Raw genomic sequence first — 17,702 nt, forward strand, 5'->3', positions numbered from 1 at the left:
CAGGGAGTGCATTCCAAAGTCTCGGAGCAGCAACAGAGAAGACCCGTCCCCGATGGCCACCAGATAAATTGGTGGCAACTGTAGGTGCACCTTTCCAGGTGATCTGAAAGGGTGATAGGACTCATAGTGAACAATTCATTATCTTCAATACCCAGGACCTAAACTGTTTAGGGCTTTATAGGCTATAACCAGCACCTCGTACATTGCCCACATGTTGGTAGCCATTACAAGAGAGCAAAATGGTCTCTTCGAGATGACCCGGAGATCAACCTGGCTGCCACATTTTGCACCAATTGCAGTTTCCGGACTACATACAAAGGCAGGCCCACATAAAGTACAATGCAGTAGTCAAGTCTGAAGGTTACCAGCATATGTGCTACTGTTTTGAGGTCATTTATCTCAAGAAATGGACTCAGCTGGCATATCAGCCAAAACGGATAAAAAGCACCTCTGGCTACTGCCTCAACACCAGAGAGAGGTTTGGATCCAGAAGCACTCCCAGACTGCATACCTGTTCCTGCTGGGGGAATGCAACCCCATCCAGAACTGGCACACAGTAAGAACTTCCATTTTATTTGGATTCAGTTTCAATTTGTTATCCCTCATCCAGCCCATTACTGCCTATAGATAGTCATTTAGGGCGGTTATATCTTTTCCCAATGGTTTTGACATGGAGAAATAGATTTGGGTGTCATCAGCACACTGATAACACCCTGCACCAATTCTCTGATTATTTTTCCCAGTGGTTGTTATATGCTACAATGAGCAAAAACCTGCAAACTGAAAACCCAGTCCCAGCACCTGAATAGATTGTTTCCATCCCCACAATAGAAATGGGAAAGTTTGAGCTTAATGCTGTAATATCACTGCAGAGATTCAACAGAGTTGATAGAAATAAAGTGATCTTCTGGCTGTACAGCAAGAGTGAATATGTTTTTCTTTTGAAAATTTGTTTTCTTAGCTAATCTAGAACATCATATTGAAAAATAAAGACAAAATGCATCCAAAAACAGGTTTGCAGGCTATTTTAATTACTATAATCAATGTACTTTGTAGTGCAGCTGGTAAGACGATATATTTCCTTTCTGGAAGAGAGTGGTTTAAGATTCTAGCAGGGAATACAAACCTTTCAACGGGTAATCCGATTATATTACTTCTGAAAATCCTACAGTATATGCTAAATCACAAGCATAATAAAAGTTGCTTGAAGAAGCCAGCAGGTGAAAGCTGTAGAACTATTTCCTTGTATATCTGTGCCGATGGCTCAACAGTCCGCCCCAAGGCCAGTACTGCTGCACAACTTCAGAGACTAACCCACCTCTCTCTCTCTCTCTCACTAACAATTTCTTTATCTCACACACATACACATAAATTGCCAGCTGACTGGCAACTATGGTTTATCAATTTGGAATCACATCAAACTGTGCCCATGAGGGCTAGAGTACTGCTTTAAAATAAAAATGATGAACTGAGCTTTTTAGGAATCTGTGCACGATGCCAAATTCCACACATAATTCTATGTACAATTACAGAAGTTTAACACCTTGTGCACAAAAACTAGGGTTCTTTTGTGGAATATATTTTGATCATTCTCAATTTGAAATGAGAAGCAGATCACATTCCTCAAGAGACAAGCTAAATGTGCTAACTGCCATTGAAATAAAAACAAAACGTATTGCCAAGGTCATGCTTAATAACCCACAGTAGCTAAATCTTGAGAAAGGAATCTTCCCAGAGTATCTTTTAAACAGCATGACGCCTAGATAAAAATAAACCACATTATACAAAAACAGCGATATTTCTAAGAATTCCAGAGGGAAAGAACGTTCCAGAATTATACAATTCCTTACATCTGCAAGTAATAACAGAACAAAAAAAAATCAAACATTCAAAAAGCTGTCCAAAAAAAAAAGTGCTAGCACCTGTTCAGGGCTCTGTGAAGAGGTGCGCGGGAACTACAGTTCTTGCAAACATTTGTCTTTGTCTTTCCATGGCAAATGGCAAACCGACAAACTTGGTATGTCTATTATGTGCTGGATTCAGGAAAGAACTAAAAGCTTTAGTTCTGAGGTTTCATTAATAGAAGACAAGAGGAAACAACAAGGACAAGCCCAGAGAGCACCAAACAAAGGAATCTCAAAACTGTTGCCTCATTTGCAGATCAAAGTTAACATCAAATCAGCCCTACTTGTATCTCCTATTGTTCCAATAAGCAATGAGCTGCAACCTTGAAAAAGAGCTAGAGACATGATTTCAAAGTTAAATCAAGTGTGGAAGTATAATTATGACACATTACAGGGCTTGACAAATTTCAGGCGTCAGGGAGCCACACTGCCTAGAAATTAAACCCTGCTGCCTAGATTAGGATACTCTAAGGCTGAGATATTTAATAAAATATTTATTTGCCCCAGGGAGACTATGTCTCTTGTATGTGTATTACTTGTAAAGAGAATAAAAAGAAGTCCATTTATCCTCCCCCTCCACAATGTCTGTCATTAAGCACAGTAATTTTGTCAAATGTCAATTGTATAACATCCTAAATATCTGGGTTGCCTCCTAGAGTCAATTTTTTTAAAAAATTAACATATTTTTACACCGCCAAAAACTTGCATCTCTAAAATTTGTCAAGCCTGACTTATTACTCTGTAGTTTTTCCATTTGGTACATGAGCCTACACATTTTTGAAAAAATGAGCAACCCCCTATGTGAAAATGTAGGTTACCAAGAATCTTTTTTCTGGTACTACATTTCAAATTGCCATTCACAAGTTCAAGAGGAAAAAGGGAAAATATGGAAAAACTTGCCAGAGATAGTCATAGTTATTACAGCTACAGCTGCCTGGGATTTTGATTGATTAAGTGTCGTCATGTCGGTGTCGACCCTTAGCAACCAACCACATAGATAGATTCTCTCCAGGATGATCTGTCTTCAACTTGGCCTTTAAGGTCTCTCGGTGGTGCATTCATTGCTGTCATATAGATAGAGGGAGGGAGGGAGGGATTTGTATACCGCCCTTCCAAAATGGCTCAGATCCATCCATCTTGCTGCTGGTCGTCCTCTTCTTCTCTTGCCTTCAACTTTTCCCAGCATTATGGACTTCTCAAGGGAGCTGGGTTTTCGCATAATGTGTCCGAAGTATGATAGTTTGAGGCTTGTCATTAGTGCCTGGAGTGAAAATTCTGGATTGATTTGTTCTAGGATTCATTTGTTTGTTTTCCTGGCTGTCCATGGTATCCTCAAAAGTCTTCTCCAGCACCAAAGTTCAAAAGCGTCAATACTTTTTATATCTTGCTACTTCAAAGTCCAGCTTTCACATCCAGAGAGTGTCATGGGAAAAACCATTGTCTAAACGATTCTAATCTTTGTAGGTGTAGACATATCACGGCATCTAAATATCCTTTCCAAGGCCTTCATTGCAACTCTACCAAGTTCTAGTCTGTAGCATATTTCTTGACTGTTGGATCCTTTACTGTTGATGGTTGATCCTAAAAGGCAGAAGCTATCCACCACTTCAATGTCTTCATTGTCAATTCTGAGGCTGGTTGCTGTACCCATTTTCATTAGTTTAGTCTTCTTTACATTTTTACATTAAAGTTCTAGTTTAATCTGGCTTTTACATTTAGTTCTAGTCCCATTTTTTCACTGTGCTCCTTGACTTTCATTACTAGAGCTTGCAGATCATACGCATTCTGAGCTATCAGAGTGGTGTCATCAGCATAGCGCAGGTTATTGATGTTTCTTCCTCCAACTTTAAAGCCACGCTCATCTTCTTCCAATCCAGCTTCTCTCTGTATATATTTTCAGCATATAAATTGAATAAAGAAGGAGAAAGTATACAGCCTTGTCTTACTCTTTTGCTGATCTGGAACCAGTCTGTTTCACCACATTCCGTCTGGACTGTGGTTTCCTGTCCTGTGTATAGGTTTCTCATGAGAATGACAAGGTGTTCTGGGACGCCCATTTTCCTAAGGATATTCCACAACTTGACATGGTCGACGCAATCAAAGGCTTTTCTGTAGTCAATAAAGCACATATTGACTTTTTCCTGGTATTCTTTGGCTTTCTCAATTATCCAGCGTGCATCAGCAATGAAGTCTCTTTTTCCTTGGCCTTTTCTGAAACCAACTTGAATATCCAGCATTTCCCTTTCCACATGGGGTTAGCCCACTTGCTGCTAAAACATTCACACATCCACCATCTTGAATTGGGGTGGATGACATCATTACAAACTAAGTGTTTGAGGTGTCCCTACAACTGTACCAACTTTGGTCCAAATCAGTTCCAACTTGCACCTCAAACATTCACATGTCTGCCATCTTGAATCAGGGTGGAGGACATCATTACATACCACACCCATGAGCTGTCCCTGTGTGTCCCTACACCTGTAGCAGATTTGGTTCAAATCTGTTAGACAGTCCACAAGTTAGCCCACTTGTGCCTCAGACATTTATGTGTCCGTCATCTTTAATTGGAGTGGATGACTCCAATGGAGTGGATGAGTGGATGATCATCAGAAACTATGCCTTTGAGTTATCTCTACAACTATACCCAATTTGGTTCATATTGGTCCAAGCACTGAGAAGCTGATAGTGGGGCAGGGGAGGGGGGAGAGACACACACACACAAGGCATGCCGGGTGATCTCATAAGCCTACTGGAAAGTAGGCTAAAAACAAATAAAAATTAAATAAGAATTATCAAGAAAAGGCAGGTCTGAGCTATGGAGAAATGTTAGGTATCATAAGTCTCTTCAGCCACTGATAGAGTGTCCTTCTAGAATAACTTGTGTAAAGAGAGTGGACAGGATGTCAACTGACCACTGTTGACATGGTCTAGAAAAAGAGACCAAACATTTCTTGGCCACCTAACTGGAACAAGCTGCAAGTGCATGTATGTCTTGCAGTGGTCTTTTATGTATATACACAACATACATACAAAGACTGTGCACCACTGTGTCACACAATTTAACTTCTGAGAGTCACAAACAACAGGCTTATTGGAAAGCTATTGGATTATATGAAGGTTCTGCAGTGGAGAGCTAAAGGCCAGAATGGAAAACCTGACAGATGGTCAAACAAGCCAGATTACCTGTGTTATCACATCAGAACTGTGCATTTTTCACATGTATGACTGCAATAGCAAAGCTCCTGAAGAAGTCCCAGTCTGGTACTTGAGTTTCCATGTACCACTGATCAGGTGAAAGAAAGAACCTTTCAGCTACAAATGTTGTACACAGAAAAAGCCAAAGATCAAATGTTTGCAATTTTTTGAGATAATTTATTAGTCACAATAGAAAACAAATAAACTTTGTGAAACTGAGGCTTTAAAAGCAAGTGTCCTCATGCAGAACTATTAAGAACACCAGAAATAAGGAAGTAGTGTATGCCTGATAATAAGAATAAGAATAAGAATAATCATCATCAGCAGCAGCAGCTTGTTAGAACACATTTCAGTGTCCTATCTAGCTTGGTATTCTGTTTCTGAATTATAGGATTTTTTCCAATGGAAAAACAGAAGTACAACAATTAAGCAATCAATTTCTACAAGAGCTCCTTCTTAGAGCAGTAACAAGAATAGTTTGTGGTAAACATGGGTTGCATTCCCCGACTGTCTTGATTAATTGGCACTGAGGCTTCATCCTCCATAATCTTATCTAATCCCTTCTTGACTATTATTTATTTATTATTTATAGCATTTATGAATCACTGTTCTGCCACAGGCACTCAAAGCAATTTGCAACAAACGCCATTGATAACGTTCCTTAGCAACAAGCTCCACAGATCTTTTGCACATTTTAATTTTTAAAAAAAGATTTGACATTGTTTCCCCGTTTGTTCTGCTTATTACATTTCACTGGGAATCCTATGCACGGTAAAACAGGATAAATACTACCCTATTCAAAATCCTAGCTCCATTCATGATTTTACAGACCTTCATAAACCTTGGCAAAACTCTCTTTAAGGCAAGGCATCTGTTTTAGAACCATTTCAGCCAGGTGGTCAAAATAATTCCATTCTAGTCTGCCTCTGCACAAACTTTCAGAAGGTAAAAGGCATTTTTAAAAGTCACTGGGAAACAAAAATTCAGACTACTTCAGTACAGGAATAACTTACCCTGTACAATCAAAACCCATCAGTTATCCAGTTACTCTTGCAGTTGGCAAAATATTAAACTAAATGGTAAAAAGAGTTTTGTTGTTGATACTGAACTTTTTCTCCTTTTAGGAAGACCTTGTTAACGTTTTAAAATTTTGTTGATGAGATGTCAAAGAAAAAAAGCCCTGTTCACTTTGGCACTGTCTGGCACATAAATGTATCTCACTGCAGCAAACATGGGCAATATTTATTAGAAGTTCACCCACTCAAATCTCTTACCTTCGAAGACTGTCCTTCTTCTCATCTCTCCTCAAACAGTCATCAAGGTGCTGGTTTATATGTTGTTCCCGAATCGGAACCCCACAGACAGGACACTCCACTGAAATTTTTAAACACACACAAACATGATCTTTCCTAAAGGTTTCTTATTAAAGCATTGCCAGATATTTTCAAATGAAAAAGCAATGGGCTGTATCCTAACCTGTGCCTAGAGATTATTATTTTTTAAATGTAGGAGCCAGTACAACGATTAAGGAGCCACTTCTTTTTCACCCTTTGGTCTTCCAGATATATAATTTGAAACGATTATGTTTGCTCCTCCATAAATTTGTGTGTATCGATTATATCTCTACTACTTCTGTGCACACTGGTGTGGTGTCCAGCCAGCCAACAACACTCTCTGCTCCATGGGGGAGCACTTTCATCACATCCCCAAGCAATGCCCTTTGCTCCACCTTGTGACTCCCCACCTTGTTTGCCCCCTCCCCCTCACATCTGTTTACTGCCTCCTGAACCAGGTGATGGATGGCTGCAAGCAGGAGGGAGCAACCCATCCCTATATTGCTTGCCACCTCTTGCTCATTTCTGTCCATCACGTGGTTCAGGTGCCACACTTAAATTTCCAGGTGCCATAACAAGTTGGCATCTTGTTATGAGAGGAGAGCTGGTCTTGTGGTAGCAAGCATGACTTGTCCCCTTAGCTAAGCATGGTCCACCCTGGATGCATATGAATGAGAGACCTGATGTGTGAGCACTGTAAGAGATTCCCCTTAGGGGATGGAGCTGCTCTGGGAAGATCAGAAGCTTCTAAGTTCCCTCCTTGGCATTTCCAAGATAGGGCTAAGAGAGATTCCTACCCACAATATTTGAGAAGCTGCGGCCAGTCTGTGTAGTTAGATGGACCTATGGTCTGACTCAGTATATGGCAGCTTTCTATGTTCCTATCTGAGATTTGTTGAGCCAAGTCCTATTCCTAGTGTGTGTGGAGGTTTCTGGGTCAGGTAATGGCCAACACTGCTCGCCCTTTCACAAAATGAAATGCCTTCAGTCTGTAGAAAGGATGCAACGTGCTACTGATAACTTCAGCATTCTAGAGAGTTTCTGCCTAACACCGCCTTTCATCCTATGACTAAATTACTAAACGGAAGTCCCACTGAAATTAATGGAGCAACTTAATTATGACTAACTTGTCCTATTAATTGCAGTGGGACTTCCATTCAGTAATTTAGTCAGAATGGCAGCCACTATCTATATGAAGAAGTTTTGTGTATCTTGGCAGTTTAAAAACAGCAGATTTTAATTTTACAGTTCTTTTGGCATAAAGGAGGCCTGAATTGAAAGGCACCACTTAACTAGAGCACTTTCAAAGTCAATTTTTAAACTGAAAACTGTTCAACTGAAAAACAAATACAGCAGAATCCTTTTAACTGTGATCACCTGATGGGCATCTCATTGCCTTTGATAAAGATCCAGAAGGAAATGGGATGCGTCACACAGAGCAAGAATCTAGGCAGGACACAAATCTAGTTCTTCTTTTAAATATTTACTTGGCATTCTGTATGTTAAGAGGAATACATTACCATCAGATGGCTGAACATTATTTAAATGTGGTTCAAAAATATAGGCGAAGTGCCTCCTCATGAAGAAGTTTGTTGCTCAGGATTCTCTATTATACCAACCAGCACTAATTTATAAAGCCAGTCAATCAGAAATCTCAGATTGTTGCTAAAAACATAACTATAACAATGTGCACCAGGTTCCTTTTCTGGTTACTGCATCACAAATATTGAAAACTATGTCACAAGTGTAATCCCTATGCACACTTGCATTTAAGATGTAGACACCAGGAAAAAAAATGCATAAGTATACTCCCAGTGGCCTGATTAAACCACAATGACAAACCATGGTTTCTAGAAGCACAACTCTCAGATCCATAGACAAGTGGAGGAGGCTGAATCTTCATTTCATGGTTTCTTTACAAACCAGTTGCCCATTATGTACCAGTTAAGGAACTCTGGTTTGTACAAGTCACAGCCAGATGAATAAATGAATAGCTTTATTGCAATCATTGATCAGATACACATACAAATAATACTACATTCTGATAAGAATTCAATCATATGAAGTACACCAACATAGAAGACTCTTGTAGTGGCATCTAGAAAGTAAGGCTAGAAGTTAGCTGTTGACGGATCTTAACGGCAGCCGCACAAAATTTGGCAACATTGTAGGTGATAAAAGGTTTCTTATCTGCAAGAAGGAGTGTGGCATAAAAATCAGCAGTTCGGCCGGGAAAGTGTGATAGGAGGGGAGAAATAAAACTGCACCAACTATCATTACAAAAAGAACAGAACAACAGCACATGGTATACAGATTCAACTTCACCTGAACAACAAGGGCAAATCCGACTACAGCTAGATGATAAAGCCAGGGTGTCAAACCAGAACCTGATCCAGGCCATTACCAGACAGAAAAAGGACCCTTTAACTAAAACCTAATTTATTTATGAGCCCTTACATTCTACTGTCACCTTCTTTGAACTAAAGGATTAAATAATTTGATAGCAAACATACCATGTCTGCACATTACAGCCTCATTACACAGCCAGCTAGTGACAAACAATGCTGCTGCTTTGTGTTATGTATTATTATTTTATGGGTTATTAATTTTTTATATAGAGATTATGTTTATATTTATATTATCTGTACTTTTGTATTATGCATTAGGTTTTAAGATCATCTGTACCTTTGTATTTTAATTAATTATTTATTCGATTTATATACCGCAATATATGCATTGTTTTAATTATATTGTAAACCGCTTTGAGATTATTTTAATGAAAAGCGGTATATAAATTGAATAAGAAATAAATAAATTCAGTTCCCCAAGAAGGTATTTCAATACAACACAGCTGGATTCAGAATATACTAGTTCAACCCGGAATAATGTAAATACTAAGAAGTTTCATTTTCTATTTTGCTTCCATTAAATATATTTATTCATTTAAATATTTATATCCCTCACTTCCACTTATTTCTAAAGAACTCACAGGAGTATATTATTAAATTTTATAATTTTAAGTATTAAAGAAAAAACAGCAAAAATATGGCACTGAAAAAGAAATTGCAGGAGAACAACAGTCTCAGCCAGCAAGGTAGTGTGCTGAAACAACCAGGTCTTATAAAGGAAAGATTGTGCTGTAGAGTCAGTGTTGACTCCTGGCAACCACAGAGGTCTAAATGCTATTAAGGAGGAAGTTAAGTGTCTACAATGTAGAACTTCCTGACCTGGGAAATCCACTCAATACATGCCAGCCAACTGCCTCTCTGATGGTGATGAAACTCACAAAAAGGGCTCCCCTAATGGTCTATGCAAACAGGCAACTTCATGTACAAAGAGGTTGTTCTCCTGGGTGCAAGCCGTTTAGATCTTTAAAAGGAAATCAACAGTAAGTATTTCAAATTGAAAATATCAGCATTCTGAATGGAAGCCCAATGTAATGGTGAAGTCACACGCTTCAAAAAATTAGCTCTGGCTGCAGCATTTTGCACCAGCTGCAGTTTCTGAGCACTTTTCAAAAGGCAGCCGCAAGCAGAGTATATTACAGTAATTATACACTGAGGTAGCTAAGCCAGATCCATCTTTCACCAGAACAGTAGCAGTTGGTGCACTTACCAAAGCTATGTAAAAGCACTCCTGGCCACAGCCTTCACCCAAGCTCAAGAAGCCAGGCTGGGTCCAGGAGTACTCCCATGCTGAGCATCAAGACCCTCCAAGAAGAACACAACAGCAGTTGCCATACAAACAAACCTAGAAGACTCATTTCAGTATAGCAGAAAATCAGCATGAAACAATTATGCACACAGTAGAAAAAAAACTATAAACACCAAAGACCACAACTCACCTTTTGTAACTATTTTTGCTGCTGATGTGGAGGGAGTTTCAGGGATTGTTGTGTCTGCAACAGAACTTATGCTTGACTCATGGCCCTCTTCAGAACCGCAGGGGTTCTCTTCCTGCTTTGTTTTGACCACTTTACTTTCTCTTGCAGGTGGATTTAAGGATCTTACAGGTGAGTGAATGTTTTCTTTGACTAAATCAGTATCTGGAAACTGCTTTTCCTGCTTCAGAGCAAAACCAACTGGGGAACTCAAAATACGGTCTTTGAGAGGAAACTTCTTGGTAAAAAATGTTGGAGTAGAAACTGGTGGAGGATCCAAGACTGCCTGCAACAGCTGCTGTCTAAAAGCAAATACAGAATTAGATCATATTGTGTTTCTCCTATAGCATTCTGCAAACTATTTTCTGAAAGGAAACAAAAAGCCATAATCACCAGGGCAATTTGTGCTACTGGCTGTGGCCCCTTCAAAAGCATGAGCAAAGGAAAGGAAGGGGTTTACATAAGGAAACTAACTCACACCTATCACTCAGTCCTTTCCATCCATCCCACATGGAGAGGTGGGACACAAAGCTCCCCACTCCATTTGCTCAGTCTAGTTAAAAGGGAAAGAAAGAGGAGAGGACGATCTCAGCAACTGCCTTACCGCCCTGTAACCCCATCTCATTTTTAACCACCTGCCTTCCCACTACTGGCAACCTGGAATGTATGTCAGGACAAGTAGCGCTGAAGGGGTTATTTTTTAACTTGTTTGCCCCTGCACCTCTGCAGGCAGCCTCCAGCACTGCTTGATGTGCTGTTAACAATCCTGGCAGTCAATTCATGCTGGTCAACTTTCTCTAAAATGCACCAGGAAATGACCCTGAAGCATATGATAAGGTCATTTCCTGCCTCATTCTAGAGGGGGAAGATGGCAGCCAGTGTGAACTGACTGCAGGGAACATTATCAGCACTTCAAATGCTGCTGAAACTGCCACTGCATGCAAATGTGCAATGGAGAAGATTTAATCCTCACCAACAGAATACGCCCCCCCCCCCCCCGCAAAGCTTATCCTTTAACTTTTTTTAAAAAAAACACTAAATATATTTAGTTAATATGACTAAAAAATGTTGCGGGCATGTACATGTTTGGAACTTAACTAGAAGGCTGCTATAACCACTCCTAGGCAAGATAACTGAATTACACCACTACCAGCAACATAGGAAACTACCTTATACCAAGTCAAACCATTGGTCCATCTAGCTCAGGATTTGTCTACACTGACTGACAGCGGCTCTCCAAGGTTTCAGGCAGAAGCCTTTCCCACCCTACCTGGAGATGGCAGAGATTGAACCTGGGACCTTCTGGAGGCAAACCAGATGCTCCACCGAGCTACAGCCACATCCCCAATTTTTATGTCAGTCATATAAGAAACATAAGAAGCTGCCTTATACCGAGTCATAGCATTGATCCATCTAGCTCAGTATTGTCTACAATGACTGACAGAGACTTTCCAAGGTTTCAGGTAAGGGTCTTTCCCAGCCCTACCTGGAGATGCACAATGAAGTAAATAAAGAACTGGAACTCATAGTGTAGTAGTTTCCAATTTACAAATAAGAATGTCAGACATTTCCTTTGATATGGAAGAGGCTCTGAGGGCTCTGTACAATTGCCCTGCTTAAACTCAGTAATAGAACAAAGTGAAGGATCAGCTAGTTGATATAATAAAATGTTTTCAAACTAAAGTTCACAGGAAAGAGATACTTATTTGTTATCCCATTCGTCAGCCCACGGATTTTCTGAGCAACTTACAACAATTAAGAACAAAGCAATCAAACAGACGTTTTAGAACCAAGAAAGTCACTAAAGAAGAAGAAAGGGCAGATTCTGCACCAGTGAGCTTTCATGGAAAAGTGTTCCAAAGCCAGGGTGGCTCAAGGATCTGCCATTATTCTCCTACATGGACAATTATTTTCAGTTTTCATCACGGGATCAGCTGAAGGCTCTGGTATAGAGAGAAAAAGCTATCTTTATTACTTCTTCTGGGGTTAAACAACTCATGTTCTGCCTATCTTTCTAACTCATGCCCAACCAAAGTATTTAGAACACAATATATACTGACAGGCCAATTAGTTATTATTATTATTGTTATTATTACATTTATATCCCGCTCTTCCTCCAAGGAGCCCAGAGCGGTGTACTACATACTTAAGTTTCTCCTCACAACAACCCTGTGAAGTAGTCTAGGCTGAGAGAGAAGTGACTGGCCCAGTCACCCAGCAAGTATCATGGCTGAATGGGGATTTGAACTCAAGTCTTCCTGGTCCTAGTCCAGCACTCTAACCACTACACCACGCTGGCTCCCTTTTAGTTGAGAAACATTTTCAATAGTTAACATAATGGGCGGGTTCACACAACCACCTATAAGTATTTAACAAGTAGATAAATCCACAACTGCAGTGGTGCACTATAGTTAGCAAAAAGCTTGCGACCCTAGGAATAGACCCTGAACAGCTGCTGGAGTTAGACTTGGTAAATGCTAAAAGAATAGTAAAACAGCGTTTGACAGATATTGAACTACAAAATAACTGGGCTTCTTTAACAGAGTTCTATAAAGGAGTAAGAACTAGATGGGATCTTTCACCAGTGAATTATTTGTCCCATATTACACTCAGCAAATTTCAGTGGACATTTACAAAGGCGAGAACAAATTCTTTTCCTTCTGCACTATTAGCCAGGAGATACAGTGGTATTCCTCTGGAAGAACGCTACTGTAGATGCGGCAGTGGGGAAATAGAATCTATTGAGCATATTCTATTATCCTGTAAAATACATAGGCAATCGAGGGAGCACTTAATTTTACCTTTGCTCTATAAACAGACGGCTCAATCTGCTGAACTTGTTAAATTTCTACTTTCTGATGAGGATGTTTTAATTTTTAACTCCGTAGCTAAATTTTGCTATATTGCTTTTAAGATGTATAATGAGAATCTATAGAGTTTCTTATAAATTCATTTTGCCTTTTGTATGTAAGGGTTGTTTTGTCTAGGACTGTAAATAAAACTTGACTTGACAATTTAACAAGTACTAGAGGAACCAAAGACTGTGGGGAGCAGTGCTCCCTCGAAGGCGTGCAAACATGTGCACACTCACAAGTATTTTTTTTATGTCCGCTCAGTTAGTTTTATATCCCACTCAGGTTGAATCAGGAAGGCCCTACTCTGATTGCACGTGCACACACACTGCCTTGATACTGCTGCCCAGAACAAAACTCATTCCACACACAGATGAAAAGAAATTAGAGAGAACACTGGTGGAGAGTGCATGCTCCCATTGAGCCTGTCGTGCGAAGCCACTGCTATGCCCAGTTACCAACTTCTGCTTTCCATTTTACCACTTTCATTAAGCCAACCAATTCCTGGTTTCAGGTTAGGTTGAGAACCTAAGTCAGTAACTGGGTACGGCTGGTGGAAGTCAGTAACTGGGTAGTGGTTCCACATGACAAGTCTGATGGAAACACACACTCTCCAAAATCTCTAGTTCCTGCTCTATCTACTTGGTAAGTACTTACAGGCTGTTGCGTTAACCCACCCAGGATGGCATTTATTGGTCCTATGTCTGCAACTGTGGCATCTTGTAGGCCACTGGCCATATATTCTTTAATTATGGCTCGAAAACTAAGAGTCACACTATTTTTCTTGTGTTATGTGTTTGTGCTTACGTATCATCTGGAGAAGGATCTTTCCATTAAGTTATGCTTTCTGCTAAACATAAACGTAGGCACACTTTTTATTTCCTAAGTTTAGCGAACCACTCTATAACTTAATGGTAGCTAAATGTGTTTTTTAAGTTGATAGGAAAAGGCTATGCCCATATTCTCTCCTATAGTGTAGCTTTCGGAACAGCCTCAGTTGCAGCGCAAGAAACTGCAACGGGTGGAGGGGGAAGAGTCCTATGCCTACACAGAAAGGCTAGTGACATGCGCTTTTAAGGTACTTTTGTGCAGTTTCATTGCAGCTCCGGGCCCATGTGACCAATATCTAAAGAGTGATGAGCCAGTGGCATCTGCTTGTATATTTGGTGGCATGCTACATGTCAAGTGAGAGACAGACACTCCCCCACTAATGTTACTCAAGGGACATTTCAGGTGCCAGACCAGGGCAACATCACAACTCAAGCTCATCAAAGTCCAATACTGAACTGCATTAGTTCAGTTTCTAAAAGGGACATACCACCATCACAACTCCTACAGAGAACATTTTAAAAAAAAATTTAAAAAATCTGAACTTTGCATGAGATGAGGCACAGCACCACCACCACACAATTCCACACAAGACACTGTGGTTGCTGTTAAGACATATATTCATTCCAGCTACATGGATCACACGGAAGAACTAAAAAGTTATCATTTAACACTAAAAGATGACCATGTAGCTCCTGGAGTTATCAGAAAGCCATTCTTTCCACAATATCTACAAGCAGCTAAGTGGTGACATCTAGTGGCTATATATTGGGAACAACCATAACATACACTAAACCAACAGGGAAAGCATACTGAAAGGTCATGAGCATATTTTTAATACTGTAGCCTTTAGCTTTGCCATAACACTAGAGAACAAGTAGACTGACATATTGTACTGCATCAACTTAATAGAGTGCATGCAAAACAAGAAGCTTTAGGGCTCTTATAATTCTTCTTCACATTAGAATGCAAGGACAAGAGCACACATTAAAATTACCAAAGAAGGCTTTACCTTCCATGTTTCTTTCTAGTTTTGAAAAAAAAAAATCACTTCTGATCACTTCATCTTGGTGAAGAACCCATATGGACCCTAAACCTTGATTGTTTTTGTTCTCATTTTCACCCTGATTTAATGAGAGTGCTGCACCAAGTTTTCAGGGGCGAACACCACTCTGAATTAATTTTGTTAAGTACACACCTCCAATTGGTTGATTTGAAACAAAAAATGGCACTGAAGCAGTAGCCAATCAAGGCTGCAAAGAGGCTCCATCTGGTACACTGCTGGAATGCCACATAATGGGGAGAGATGAATGCGGGGGGAGCCACAGGAACACTTTTGCCCTCTTATGCACCCCACCTACCCACCCCACATTACCAGAAGGGGACACTTTTTGTACAGGAAAAAACATCTGTGAAATATACACAATAAAAAACCCTGAACTAGGCTTATAACATGCAACTCAAATTAATATCATAAAATCCTCATGTTCAGTTCCAAGGCTGCAGTAACTGAAGGCTAATTATTAGCAAAATGGGTCTCAATGATCCAGCAAAATTAGTGTTACAGAGAGACAGCTCCACGATTCAAGTTTTTCAGTTAAATGTCTGGATAAACATGTGAACAATTAAATGAGTTGCACACCCAGTTCTTTGTGGATGTGAACTGTCATAACACTCTTCTCCTAGAGAAGAGGCTCATTTATCTGACCAAGCACCACATCATTCCATAACCCTTGGAAATGTGCTACACAGAAAAAGACATCAATCATTACACAGTGAGTAATGGCTTTCTACCAGGACAGTTTGGAACTGCATTTTACATCTTAATTAATAAGGATGTCAGTCTAATAAACCCTAGTTCTTCTAGATCATTCACCTATGGTTGCAGCGTTCTTATCTGTCTGCACATTTGTTTCCATGATAGCTGAACTCTATACTAAGAGATTTCCATGGCCAACACCCCAATAAATCCAGGCATATCAAATTCTCCTATTTCCTTCCTATCCATTCCTACTAATCTTAACTCCAAACAACCACAAAGGGTAATTGCAATTAATATGTAACAATGATTTTATTAATATGGTAATTACTATATTAATTTCCCACATAATTAACAGAGATGCTCTGTTCAAAAACAAAAAAGTACATGATTCAGCTACTAAAGAAAATGATTTATTCTGGAATTTTTCATCCACCTTTACACTCCAAGATTCAGAGCATTCAAAGCAACTCACATTATAAAATTTAGAAAACAATCCACAACACTAGGACAAAAACAAAAATAATAGCAGGGAATAATAAGACAACAAAAATAAGAGCAGAGTAAAAGAAATTTTACTCTGGAGGAAGGAATAGCAAATCAAACCAGACCAAAATGTTTGGTGGGTCAACACACGACATCTTCCACTGATGGTAAGAGACCAGTAGAGAGGAAGCAAGACAGAGCTCTTAGAACTCTACCTTCTGAGCACTACCACAGAGAAGGTGCTTTCTTCTTTTCCTATCAGCCACATTTCAGATGATGGTAGGATGCAGAAACAGGAATCTCCTGGTGATTTCAGAGGATGGGAAGAATCATACAGGGAGAGACATAGGGACATAGGAAGCTGCCATATACTGAGTCAGGCCATTGGTCTATCTAGCTCAGTATTGTCTTCACAGACTGGCAGCGGCTTCTCCAAGGTTGCAGGCAAGAATCTCTCTCAGCCCTATCTTACTAGGGAATTGGAACGTTCCCCTTCTCGTAATCAGGTTAGTAAACTTGTATGTCATTTATGCAATGCTCGTGCATAGGAATAGGGAGGGAAGACACGACCAAGAGGTTCACGCAGATGAGACAGTAAATCTCTTCTGGAAAAGTTTGTATGGTTATGTGCAAAAAGACAAGAGTATCTCTTCTAAACAGCAATGGGACAAATTGTGGAAATGGACGTCGGACGTAACCCCGATTACCTGATGTGCCTTGTAATCCCCCACCCCCGAGTTACAGTACTACTTGCATATACTTCATAACTTGTGTGTTTCCAAATCCATGTGTGTAAATCTTTGTAGATAGATCATGTACAAACAACCACTTTGTATATAATTGTGCTTTGGCAACGTACTGTATGCTTTGGTAGTTTGTTGGCTCAATAAAAAAATCTTGTCCTATAAAAAAAAATCTTGTCCTATCTTGGAGATGAGAGGGACGGAACTTGTTTTTTTGTTTTTACATTGAAACCTGAAACCTTCTGCTCTTCCCAGAGCGGCTTCATCCCCTAAGGATATTATTTCACAGTGCTCACACTTCTAGTCTCCCATTCATATGCAACCAGGGCAGACCCTGCTTAGCTAAGGGAACAAGTCATGCTTGCTACCACAATATTTTAGGTGCCCTAGTCTCAAGCCAATGATAGCTTTGAAAATGCATTACCGCCCGAACCCCTATTGTATATATGATTCATACTTTTAACACACTATCACACTTTTAACACACTATTAACCAAATAATCATCATTGAGGACTTAAAAAACAAAAGCTAGTCCCTATCAGTTCTCACTAGGAGAAAGAGAAATGCTCATCTTTAACTTCACTGAATTACTTGATTAAAAATCCAAAGATGCAGTAATGAAGTAAAAGTCACATTTGCCAATGATCAATTGCAGTTGGAAGCCTCTCTTTTAACTTTAACACACAAATCAGCCCAACAGTTTCACCATAATTATCTCTT

General features: G+C 39.7%; 1 protein-coding gene across 5 annotated transcripts in view; it reads right to left on the reverse strand.

Moving 5' to 3' along the window:
* The window catches only part of RAD18 (RAD18 E3 ubiquitin protein ligase), a 204,717-nt gene that overhangs the window by 159,292 nt on the left and 27,723 nt on the right, over nt 1-17,702 (reverse strand). For all 5 annotated transcript variants that reach the window (XM_053299454.1, XM_053299451.1, XM_053299453.1 and 2 more), the window contains exons 5-6: nt 10,278-10,615; nt 6,374-6,473 (exon numbers count right to left, since the gene is read on the reverse strand). In XM_053299454.1, the coding sequence (XP_053155429.1) occupies nt 6,374-6,473; nt 10,278-10,615 (438 nt within the window). The remainder of the gene's footprint in view (nt 1-6,373; nt 6,474-10,277; nt 10,616-17,702) is intronic.

Source organism: Hemicordylus capensis, chromosome 2, assembly GCF_027244095.1.
Source record: "Hemicordylus capensis ecotype Gifberg chromosome 2, rHemCap1.1.pri, whole genome shotgun sequence".
Lineage (NCBI taxonomy): Eukaryota > Metazoa > Chordata > Lepidosauria > Squamata > Cordylidae > Hemicordylus > Hemicordylus capensis.